The sequence below is a fragment of the Bos taurus genome, chromosome 27, assembly GCF_002263795.3.
Source record: "Bos taurus isolate L1 Dominette 01449 registration number 42190680 breed Hereford chromosome 27, ARS-UCD2.0, whole genome shotgun sequence".
Taxonomy (NCBI): domain Eukaryota; kingdom Metazoa; phylum Chordata; class Mammalia; order Artiodactyla; family Bovidae; genus Bos; species Bos taurus.
This window is the reverse complement of record NC_037354.1, coordinates 2,388,146-2,400,598: the sequence shown is the minus strand read 5'-3', so window position 1 is coordinate 2,400,598 and position 12,453 is coordinate 2,388,146. Positions and strand designations below refer to the sequence as shown.

At 39.4% G+C, this 12,453-nt stretch overlaps 1 protein-coding gene across 2 annotated transcripts in view; it reads left to right on the top strand.

Annotated features, from left to right (window-relative positions):
* CSMD1 (CUB and Sushi multiple domains 1) overlaps positions 1-12,453 on the top strand; it is a 2,064,317-nt gene that overhangs the window by 1,812,854 nt on the left and 239,010 nt on the right. For both annotated transcript variants that reach the window (XM_059882319.1, XM_024986326.2), the window contains exons 30-31: positions 7,148-7,342; positions 11,023-11,139. In XM_059882319.1, coding sequence (XP_059738302.1) covers positions 7,148-7,342; positions 11,023-11,139 — 312 coding nt within the window. The remainder of the gene's footprint in view (positions 1-7,147; positions 7,343-11,022; positions 11,140-12,453) is intronic.

Genomic DNA, 12,453 nt, shown 5'->3' with positions numbered 1-12,453 from the left:
ATTTGATTTAGGTCATACCTTAATGGTCTAGTGGCTTTCCCTACTTTCTTCAATTTAAGTCTGAATTTGGCAATGAGGGGTTCATGATCTGAGCCACAGTCAGCTCCTGGTCTTGTTTTTGCTGACTGTATGGAGCTTCTCCATCTTTGGCTGCAAAGAATATAATCAATCTGATTTTAGTGTTGACCATCTGGTGATGTCCATGTGTAGAGTCTTCTCTTGTGTTGTTGGAAGAGGGTGTTTGCTATGACCAGTGTGTTCTCTTGGCAAAACTCTATTAGCCTTTGTCCTGCTTCAGTCTGTACTCCAAGGCCAAATTTGTCTGTTATTCCAGGGTTTCTGAGAAGGCAATGGCACCCCACTCCAGTACTCTTGCCTGGGAAATCCCATGGGCAGAGGAGCCTGGTAGGCTGCAGTCCATGGGCTCACGAAGAGTTGGACACGACTGAGCGACTTCACTTTCCCTTTTCACTTTCATGCATTGGAGAAGGAAATGGCAATCCACTCCAGTGTTCTTGCTTGGAGAATTCCAGGGACGGGGGAGCCTGGTGGGCTGCCTTCTATGGGGTCGCACAGAGTTGGACACGACTGAAGTGACTTAGCAGCAGCCAGGTGTTTCTTGACTTCCTACTTTTGCATTCCAGTCACCTATAATGAAAAGGACATCTTTTTGGGGTGTTAGATCTAAAAGGTCTTATAGGTCTTCATATAGGTTCAACTTCAGTTTCTTCAGTGTTACTGGTTGGGGCCTAGACTTGGATTACTGTGATATTGGATGGTTTGCCTTGGAAATGAACAGAGATAATTCTGTCATTTTTGAGATTGCATCCAAGTACTACATTTCAGAGTCTTTTGTTGACTATGATGGCTATTCCATTTCCTCTAAGGGATTATTGCCCACAAGAGTAGATATAATGGTCATCTGAGCCAGATAATCATGATGGTGTGATCACTCACCTAGAGACAGACATCCTGGAATGTGAAGTCAACTGGACCTTAGAAAGCATCACTACAAACAAAGCTAGTGGAGGTTATGGAATTCCAGTTGAGCTACTTCAAACCCTGAAAGATGATGCTATGAAAGTGCTGCACTCAATATGCCAGCAAATTTGGAAAACTCAGTAGTGGCCACAGGACTGGAAAAGGTCAGTTTTCATTCCAATCCCAAGGAAAGGCAATGCCAAAGAATGCTCAAACTGCTGCACAATTGCACTCATCTCACACACGAGTAAAGTAATGCTCAAAATTCTCCAAGCCAGGCTTCAGCAATACGTGAACTGTGAACTTCCAGATGTTGAAGCTGGTTTTAGAAAAGGCAGAGGAACCAGAGATCAAATTGCCAACATCTGCTGGATCATAGAAAAAGCAAGAGAGATCCAGAAAAACATCTATTTCTGCTTTATTGACTATGCCAAAACCTTTGACTGTGTGGATCACAATAAACTGTGGAAAATTCTGAAAGAGATGGGCATACCAGACCACCTGACCTGCCTCTTGAGAAACCTATATGCAAGTCAGAAAGCAACAGTTAGAACTGGACATGGAGCAACAGACTGGTTCCAAATAGGGAAAGGAGTACATCAAGGCTGTATATTGTTACCTTGTTTATTTAACTTATATGCAGAGTACATCATGAGAAACGCTGGGCTGCAAGAAGCACAAGCTGGAATCAAGATTGCCGGGAGAAATATCAATAACCTCAGATATGCAGATGACACCACCCTTATTGCAGAAAGTGGAGAGGAACTCAAAAGTCTCTTGATGAAAGTGAAAGAGGAGAGTGAAAAAGTTGGCTTAAAGCTCAACATGCAGAAAACTAAGATCATGGCTTCTGGTCACATCACTTCATGGGAAATAGATGGGGAAACAGGAACAGTGTCAGACTTTATTTTTTGGGGCTCCAAAATCACTGCAGATGGTGACTGCAGCTGTGAAATTAAAAGACACTTCCTCCTTGGAAGGAAAGTTATGACCAACCTAGATAGCATATTGAATAGCAGAGACATTACTTTGCCAACAAAAGTCCATCTAATCAAGGCTATGGTTTTTCCAGTGGTCATGTATGGATGTGAGAGTTGGACTGTAAAGAAAGCTGAGTGACGAAGAATTGATGCTTTTGAACTGTGGTGTTGGAGAAGACTCTTGAGAGTCCCTTGGACTTCAAGGAGATCCAACCAGTCCATTCTAAAGGAGATATGTCCTGGGTGTTCTTTGGAAGGAATGATGCTAAAGCTGAAACCCCAGTACTTTGGCCACCTCATGTGAAGAGTTGACTCATTGGAAAAGACTCTGATGCTGGGAGGGATTGCAGGCAGGAGAAGGGGACGACAGAGGATGAGATGGCTGGATGGTGTCACCGACTCGATGGACATGAATTTGAATGAACTCCGGGAGTTGGCGATGGACAGGGAGGTCTGGTGTGCTGCAATTCATGGGGTTGCAAAGAGTCTGACGTGACTGAGCAACTGAACTGAACTGAGCTGAGCTAAATTCACCCATTCCAGTCCATTTTAGTTCGCTGAGTCCTAAAATGTCAACGTTCGCTCTTGCCATCTCCCATTTGACCACTTCCAATTTGCCTTGATTCATGGACCTAACATTCCAAGTGCCTATGCAATATTGTTCTTTATAGCATTGGGCTTTACTTTTATCACCAGTCACATTCACAACTAGGTGTTGTTTTTGCTTTGTCTGTGTCTCTTCATTCTTCCTGGAGTTATTTCTCCACTGATCTCCAGTAGCATATTGGGCACCTACTGACCTGGGGAGTTCATATTTCAGTACCCTATCTTTTTGCCTTTTCATACTGTTCATGAGGCATGTGTTTGAGTAAATCCGAGAGTTGGTGATGAACAGGGAGGCCTGGCGTGCTGTAGTCCATGGGGGTCACAAAGAGTTGTGCACTACTGAGTAACTGAGCTGAACTGAATGAAGTATAATCTAAAAAATAATATAAATTAATGTATAAGCAAATCAGAAACAGCCTCACAGACATAGGAAACAAACTTGTGGTTACCAAATGGGAAAAGGAAGAGGGGAGAGACCAACTAGGGGGTACAGGATTAACTAACTACTACTTCCCCGGTGGCTCAGAGAGTAAAGAATCTGCCTGCAGTGCAGGAGACCTGGGTTCAATTCCTGTGTCGGGAAGATCCTCTGGAGAAGGAAATGGCAACCCACTCCAGTATTCTTGCCTGGAAAATCCCATGGACAGAGGAGCCTGGCAGGCTATTGTGCATGGAGTCACAAAGAGTTGGACATGACTGAGTGACTAACACACGCACATGTATAAAAGTAGATAAGCAGCAAGGACATTTGTTACAGCACAGGGAATTAGCCACTATTTTGTTGACGTTCAGCTGCTAAGTGGTATCTGACTCTGCAACCGCATGGGTTGCAGCAGAGCAGACTCCTCTGTTCTTCACTATCTCCAGGAGTTCGCTCAAACTCATGTCCGTTTAGTTGGGATGCCATCCAACCATCTCATCCTCTGTTGTTCCCAGCACAGGAAATTGAAGCCATTATTTTGTAATAACTTATGATGGAATACAATCTGCAAAAATAGTGAATCGCCATACTGTTGGTACACCTGAAACTAATATAATATTGTAAATCAACTGTACTTCAAGGGAAAATAAAAAGACTATGCATTTGTCATTGGTCAGGGAAGCAGAGAGCAGACACAGCGCTTGGACTTGACCCAAAGGAGCCTTGGGGCAATCCTGCCAGTGTCCCCAGAGACCCCGCAGAGTCCATCGACATGGCTCTAGGGCAGGAGTTCTGGGAAGCGTCCTTAAGCAGAACTGACAGGAACTGTGTAATGAAGTCATCTCCTTAGAAATTGTGACAAATTATAAGCAGAGAAAGTACCGTGATTTATCACCAAACATCCTGAACTGACAACTGAGTAAATGGAACCAAAAGATTCGATGCAGTTCATTTGGAGAAATGAAGAAAAACTGGCCTCAGAGCTCTCCGTTAGCAACATGGAGCAGAAAATGAGGGTGTGTTATTTAACTAAACATACCCTAAACCAACAGACATTTATAACAAAAAAATTATCAAAAAGGCTGACCAGGCATCAGACACACATTTTTTTCTCTGTTATTTTATAGGAGAAAAATGTATACCCTAGACCAGTGCTTGTATTTATTAGATGCTGGGTATGTTCTCCTGGAAGGAAGCGGATGGAAAGATTATTCTGGTGACCACAGTTTTGCTTATTCATCCCTTATTTGATTAAAATAAATGATCTGTGCTCTGTGGGATTTGAGGAAGCTACAAAGAATTATCAGAATGTCCCCTGCTCCTTGAACAAATCAGTTTTTAATGAAGTGATTAGAGAGCGTGGGTCCCAACAGAGTTCACAGCTCTTGCTGTGAGACTCTAACCAGAGCAAACTAGAAGACCTAGAGGGGTTTCCAAAATGTATAGATATGATATATTATGTATGATAATTGAAATATTATGCATGGCATATGATATGTATGATGTATGATAATGTTCAATATGTTATGTATGCTAATATAGTATATATGGCATATGATGCATATTGTAATGTTTAATATGTGTGATAATATAGTACACATGATAATGAGGTATGATATGTGATAATTGTTATATTATCTATGATATATATGATTATATAGCACATGTGATACTCATGATAATATAATATTTATATATTTATGTTGTGCTTTTAACAAAAGTATGTAAATAATATATTCTAATAGTTGATTATAATAGATTGGGACAACATTGCCAAAGAGATGTCTGTTTGGCTGATGTTGATACAGAGACAATTAAAACTATACTGAGAAGTATTGAATAAATGCAGCCTAACAGACCTCTTCTCTGTCCTGCAGAACTTCACAAAGTTTGTGCCTTTTCCCTCTTCTGCTGATGTAAACCATTCCTCAGATGATTCAAGATGTGGTTTTCAGAGCTCATTTCGTCTTCACTCTTTCCCAGCTCCCCTGCCACAATCTCCCAGGAGCACCCTCTAGCACCACTGTGTGGATTTACTCACTCCAGTGAGTTTGCCAGGTGGCACAGTGATCAAGAACCCTCCTGCCAATGCAGGAGATGCAAGAGAGGGGAGTCTCTTTGATCCCTGAGTCAGGAAGATTCCCTGGAGAAGGAAATGGCAACCTACTCCATCGTTCTTGCCTGGAGAATTCCATGGACAGAGGAGCCTGGTGGGCTACAGTCCATGAGGTTGCAAGGAGTCAGATGTGACTAAACACTCATACACAGTAGGCAGATACTCAGTGAGGGAAAATGTTTAAAAGGGAACATAATCCATATTGATCACAACTCCCCATAAAGGTAAAATGAAAGCCTTGCATTTATACTCTCCAGAAATCCTTTATGTGTGTGCTTAGCCCTGGGGGATAGGTTGTCAAAAAAATGAAAAGAGCTGAAACATATTTATTTGATTCATTCAAGTTATCCTTGAGCCTATATTTGTATTATTAATGTTAACCCCATTCCACACACACACTCACACATATTCATAACAAACAGCATTTTCTTAACTGTAACCACCCCCCAAAAAAAGAAAAACATTTCAGTATAACATCTATATTGATCACCCGAAAAGCTGTAAAATTCCATTCCAGAGGTTTCTGATGTTACAAGGGGCTTTGCTGATGGAGTGAACAAAGTTTAAAAGCACAAACAGAAAGCGATTCAAATGGTGGAATTATATGCAACAGAAGGAGATATAGATACATGATTTAGAGATATTTGGAAGGTCTGCAAAAATAGAACATTTACAATATTAAAGCTACCAAGACACAAGCTACAAGACACAGCTACAAGACTGTGTGAGAGAAAGAAGACAGCTTTGTACTTATATTTGGAAGAAGATAGGTTTTTAGCCTTAGAAGAAAAGCTATGACACACCTACCTAGAAAGTGTATTAAAAAGCAGAGACATCATTTTGCCGACACAGGTTCATCTAGTCAAAGCTATGGTTTTTCCAATAGTCATGTATGGATGTGAGAGTTGGACCATAAAGCAGGCTGAGTGCTGAATGATTGATGTTTTGGAATCATGGTGCTGGAGAAGACTCTTGAGAGTCCCCAGGGCAGCAAGAAGATCAAACCAGTCAATTCTAAAGGAAATCAACCCTGAATATTCGCTGAAAGGACTGATGCTGAAGCTGAAGCTCCAAAACTTTGGCCACCTGATGCAAAGAGCCAACTCATTGGAAAAAACCCTGATGCTGGGAAAGATTGAAGGCAAGAGGAAAAGGGGATGGCAAAGAATGAGATGGTTGAATGGCATCACCGACTCAATGGACAGGAATTTGAGCAAACTCTGGGAAATGGTGAAGGATAAGGAAACCTGAAATGCTGCAGTCCATGGGGTCACAAAGAGTCAGATATGACTGAGTGACTAAACATCAAGGTTTTTAGCAAATGTGTCCTTTAGTGGTCCTATAACTGGACAGGACTTTTCAGGGAATTTTTTGTGAAAGTTATTTAGCCTATCTTGAGCTTCATATTCTCAAAATGTAAAACAGTGCCCAGATCATCCTCATGTCACAGAAATGGATGAACATTTGAATGAAACATGCAAGATATCCAGCTCAATGCCTGATACATGATCCACCCCCACTTCCTTGCAGCAGGTACTGCAATTAGAATGGAACTGTCTTGGGTAATTATTACATTCAAGGCACAGGGCCTGGCCCTTACGGATCAGGAAACATGTTTTCCAGCTAAATTTGGCGTCCTTGATTCAGTGAGGGTAGTACAAGATCAGAACTTCCTTCCTTGATCATCTTCCCAGCATAAAAAAAATCACCCTTAACTCACATGAATTAAGCCAGACTCCTTTTGAGAAGCCAATTCTCCCATCTCTTCCTAAAATGTGGTGTGATTTCATTTTACTATGAATAAAGTATAAAAGTCAGGAAATCAACCACAACAGGAATTCTGCAGTTTGTTGTCATTTGAAAAATGAGAAATGTAATTTTATCAAAGGAGTTTTTTTCTGTTTTTCTATGATAATCATTGACTTGAACATTAACAACTTGGTCATGAGTCAATCAATTTTTTTTTTAGCATTTTTCCTTTGCTGGACACTTAAAGAAATAAAATCCCTGCTCTCATGGAGTTTGCATTCATTTCTCCCACAGAGAAACCACGGGAAGCCTGTTTTGACCCTGGAAACATAATGAATGGGACAAGGATCGGGACCGACTTCAAGCTCGGCTCAACTGTCACATACCAGTGTGACTCTGGCTACAAGATCGCTGACCCGTCTTCCATCACGTGTGTGATTGGAGGGGACGGAAAGCCCGCGTGGAACCGGGTCTTGCCCTCCTGCAATGGTATGTACCGACATGTGGGGCCAAAGCTGCCTTCAGGGATAGCTTCCCTCTGGAACTCGGACCCTCATTTGGAAGAGGGTCTGCACATCAGTCCTCTACCCCTATCAGTGGGGTGACCCCACAGAGCAACATGGGATAAGGATTTGGACTTCCTTGACCGTTTAATTTAATTTATCAGGGTTCTGGAAGGAGAGTATTTTTCTTTCACTTAGATAGTTGGGCATTTCCAACTGTGAAAACTGTGCACTGTATTAAATTCAAACATACTTTGAACTTATGAGGGATGATAATAAATTCTCTAGCCACAGACTCAATGAAAAAACAAAAAGAGGTCACGTTTAGGCAATGGATAAATAATCTAATTTAAATTAAAAGTTTTTTTCCATATCTGAAGACCCATCAAGCACAGTTTCTGGTAACTAGTCATCATATCTATGTGCATAAAACATCAAAGAATGATTTTCTTTATTTATTTAAATTTAAATAAAACTTAAGAATTCCAAATCATTAAGCAGAAATTACCTCTCCCATATTTTATTTTGGATAGCTCATGAAGAACAGCGCATTTGTGCTGAATTAATATCTGTGAATTACTCAGATCACCAATTAAGCTAAGTGAATGTTGCTATATTTTAAACATCTTCATAGTTTGTATATTAAAGGACATATTTTGGACTAGTTTGTTTTAAAGGCATGACATAATTTTTATTTCTGTCGCCTACAGTTCTTTTTCATTGTGGTTTCCTACTGAGTTAGAACAGAAATGGAAACACACTCGAGTCCCTTGCATGGGTCAAAATGGCTTCTGTTTATGTTGGTTTGGGTTTACATATATTCCAATTAACCAAATGGATGAGTTAGCTTCTTGTTACCATCTGCAGTGAATGCTGTTGCATGTCCTTATTCATTTAGGAAATGGTCTGTTTAATACATTAATTACCAAAGAGCAAGAGCATATTTATTTTCCTATTATTATCATAATAATATAAAAGAATTTCTAGCATAAGAAAAGTGATTCCTATTTCTCAGATTAACACAATAACATGGGCAGAATAATTATTACTAATTAAACAAGAACTCTCTGTATATTTTTCTCAATTATACCAATGTTTGCTTGCTTTGAAGTGTATCATGCAGTTTTGGTGCTTATCTTCAAATCTGGGGAAGAATGTATAAGCACAGTGCAATTTATCAGGGTAGCAGAGGACCTAAAATGCCACGTCTGTTTTCTTTCATTTCATCCTTTTTAGTTTTCATTGTTTCCTATTATCATAAAGTAATATTCTTTTATCCTATTTGTGAACAAATAAATCTTTGGAGAAATACTGGAAGACTCCTTCTATCAGTTTAGATGTATCACTTAATTTTTTAAGAAATCAGCCATACAAATTCAACCATGTTATTTCTGAAATATATATATATTTAAATAAATATATAAATATTTTATATAAATGTAAATATATGTTATAAATATAATAAATATATATTTATATAATATATATATTTCAGACTGGTGGGCTGCAGTCCACAGGGTCTCAGAAAGTCAGATATGACTGAGCAACTAAGCACAACAGTTGCACTTGAACAAATATATCAGAAGATATGATTCCTGATTGATAAGATTTCTGTGTGATCATTTGGTCATCCAAATATTAATCCAGTAAAGATTTATTTCCACTTATCATTTATGCTTGTTGCTTAAAATTCAAAATGGTTTAACTTTTTCTTACAGAAAATGGATATTTGTAAAAAGATCTGCTTGAATTTTATATGTCTAAAATAGAATACATTTCTGTCCTTCATTTGTACTTATCTTTAAAAATTTGAACTTTGAGTGTTTAAGAAAACTTATGTGTATGTATAAATATAAATGTATATACACATATATATATATAAGTATTTTGGAAATAATGTGGTAGATTTTGTATGGTTGATTTTTTAAAAATTAAGTGATCCATTTCAACTGGTAGGAGTCTTCGAGCATTTCACTGAAAACCTTGGGCTTTGAAGTTTATCATAGAGAATTTCCTCCATCTAAACTAAAACACTTTTTTTTCTATTTAAGGTTGTTAAAAAAAGAAGTCATGGCAATTGTTTGAGTGATAAAATTGCTCTGAGTTAAGACATTAGCATGAAGGCTGCTCTTAGTTCAGTTAAGTGAAATCTCTACTAGTGTGAAGCTGTCAGGTGTCTAAGCTGTCCTCGTTGACTTTCCAGAGCTTGACTTCTCTTTCCAGGCGCATAGAGCAGGCCCTGGGATATCTGCGGTCATCAGTGATGCGCTTTGACACCACCATCAACTTCTGAGGAGCTTTATTCATCCTGGCCATCCATTAGGACTTAACAGTGTGCTAATCAAAAGATTAAGCACGTTATCTCTGATTTCTATCCTTTTTAATGCTTGAAAACTGTCACACTGAGAAGAAATAAGCTATAGAAATACAAACTTTCCCACAGACTGAAAATAATTATGAATCCAGATCACAGAAGGTGTACCCAGGATAAGGAGGAATGAAGTCCACAGTGGCACCCCACTCCAGTACTCTTGCCTGGAAAATCCCATGGACGGAGGAGCCTGGTAGGCTGCAGTCCATGGGGTCGCTAAAAGTCAGACACGACTGAGTGACTTGACTTTCACTTTTCACTTTCCTGCATTGGAGAAGGAAATGGCAACCCACTCCAGTGTTCTTGCCTGGAGAATCCCAGGGACGGGGGAGCCTGGTGGACTGCCGTCTATGGGGTCGCACAGAGTCGGACACGACTGAAGTAACTTAGCAGCAGTAGCAGCAGTCAGGCCACAGAGGGTACAATCAGTATCACCTCAGTGGATACATAGTATTCTAAACAGATGAGTAGACATGGACCTCTTTTTAAGTAAAAACAGGAGAAATTGAAGGACTTGCAATTTAATCCAAAAACTGGGTCTTTCAAAACTGGAATTTAGTTGGATGTCTACTTTAAGATGCTTAGCGATAGTATTTTGAATATCCAGGCTACAATTTTTTCTATTTTCTTAGCAAGTGCAATGCTGAGAGTAAAGATGATCAGAGGGAAAATAAACACACAGAATGTCTCTCACTGAGTTGTGCATGTAGCACCACATCAGAGTACCTGCCTTAACTTTCTACTTTTGTGTTCCTTCAGCTTTCAGTGGGACTTACAAGAAGAAACCCCAGATACACTAGTAACTATACCTGTCACTCTTAAGCTGAATCTATGATGAAAAGATAGCAAAGACTAAAAAATGATTATTTTTCTTTTAGTCTCATAGTAATTAGACAATTAGAAAATGGAAATAATCTTTGTATCACTTAAGTTAATATGGTGTTTGAGATCAACTGGAAAATTCTAGTGAGACTTTTGAAGTAAATTAAGAATTTGTCTTTATTCGATCTGTTCCTACTCTCATGAGAACTGTTTTCATTATTATTTTAGCGTGTCTGAGAATGTTCTTAACAATAATATTAGGTCCTCCTCTTGAGTTACTTTTATTCTCACTTGTTCAATCTTTGCTTTTCTTCTTATTTCACTTTTGATGGAGATTAAAATCAATTTTTGACCATGATACTTTGTTAGGTCTTTGAATATTCATGTTGACTGCACAATGCTCTCATTTTTAGGTCCCTGTCACCTGCCATGTGGTTACACACAGCACATAATTCTCGGTTGATCTCTTTCAGCCCCTTGCGGAGGCCAGTACACGGGATCAGAGGGGGTGGTCTTGTCACCCAATTACCCTCACAACTATACCGCCGGTCAGATCTGCCTCTATTCAATAACGGTACCAAAGGAATTTGGTAAGGTTTTCTTCTTATTTTCAATTCACTGTCATATCTCTTTCTGTGATAATATTTCCATCATTTTATAAACAAAAACATCAGCCCTTGATTTAATGAAATAATATAAAAGAAGATGATGTGTGACAGGTTTCCAAAGGTGTCTCATACAAGATCCACTGCAGGTCTTTATCAGTAAAATGCTTAAGCTTCCTTCTCGGATTCCAATCCAGAATAAGCAGAATAATTTTGGCTTTGTTCTTGTGTTTGTTAGGAAGCATTTTCTCTTTCGGGTGTTTGTGTGTGAGGAAGATATTTCCTCACATGTGGGCCAGGGGAACCCGATCAGTGTGTGAGATTCTGGCATGTATATTTGGTTATTGATTATTCTGGAAATCACTGGGTCAGTGAACCCACCTTTGAGTGACTGCAGATGTAAAAGCAGGCAGTGCCCTGTCTGATCCCTCCAAATCTGACATCCCGAGTTTCCTTCCTGAACTTGGCTTCCAGCCTGAGCCACTTTTCTGGGATGGCTTCGTGTCTAGATGGCCCTATGCTGACAGGCTCCTGGAGGCTCCCTCAACGTCTCCTCTCTCACTCTAGACCGGGAAGATACCTCTGTGTTGGATTCTTTCCTGGAGTCAGAAGAGAATAGCTTTTATAATTTTATGGAATAGTTCCTTTCTCCCAACAGTAAAAGTAAAAACCTAACATACTCTATTATTTTTTTTTCTTTACACCCAAAATAGCAGCCAACCACTCATAGAAATAAAACTGACAAAAATTCTAAGGTTCCATTCTGTTTGAGGGCAAACATTTTAAAAACACAATTATGTGATGAGAAAGTTAATTGCTGCTCAAGAAACTTGCATATGGGAGACAGATTATTTCTATGAACTTCTTTTATATTAATCACAGGCTTCTAAAAATCTAATAAAAACCTCCTCCAAGGACTTACTTCAGCCTCTGGTAGTTTAGATCACCTCATGAACAGTGCAAAGAAGCATACTCAGAATCTTAAGCTCCTTCTTTCAGGCAGTTCTCAAGGGTGACTGAGTTTCCAGGCAAGGCTTCCCTTGTGTCATCTTGCTGTGTTAAGAAAATCAGGTGTCTGACACTTAGAAGGTGATGGATGTGATCACAGAAACCAGGGCGGAGGGACCAGACTCCCAAGAAGGTCCACTGACTCTGTCAGTAAGTGGAAAATGGAGAATACCAATTTAATTTAAAAACTGAAAAACTGGCTTCAAAATATTTATTTTGTTATAAAAAATGAACAGTGAAACTTACTAGATTTCCACTCTTGAGGATGACCAATGCCTCTAAAATCCTGTG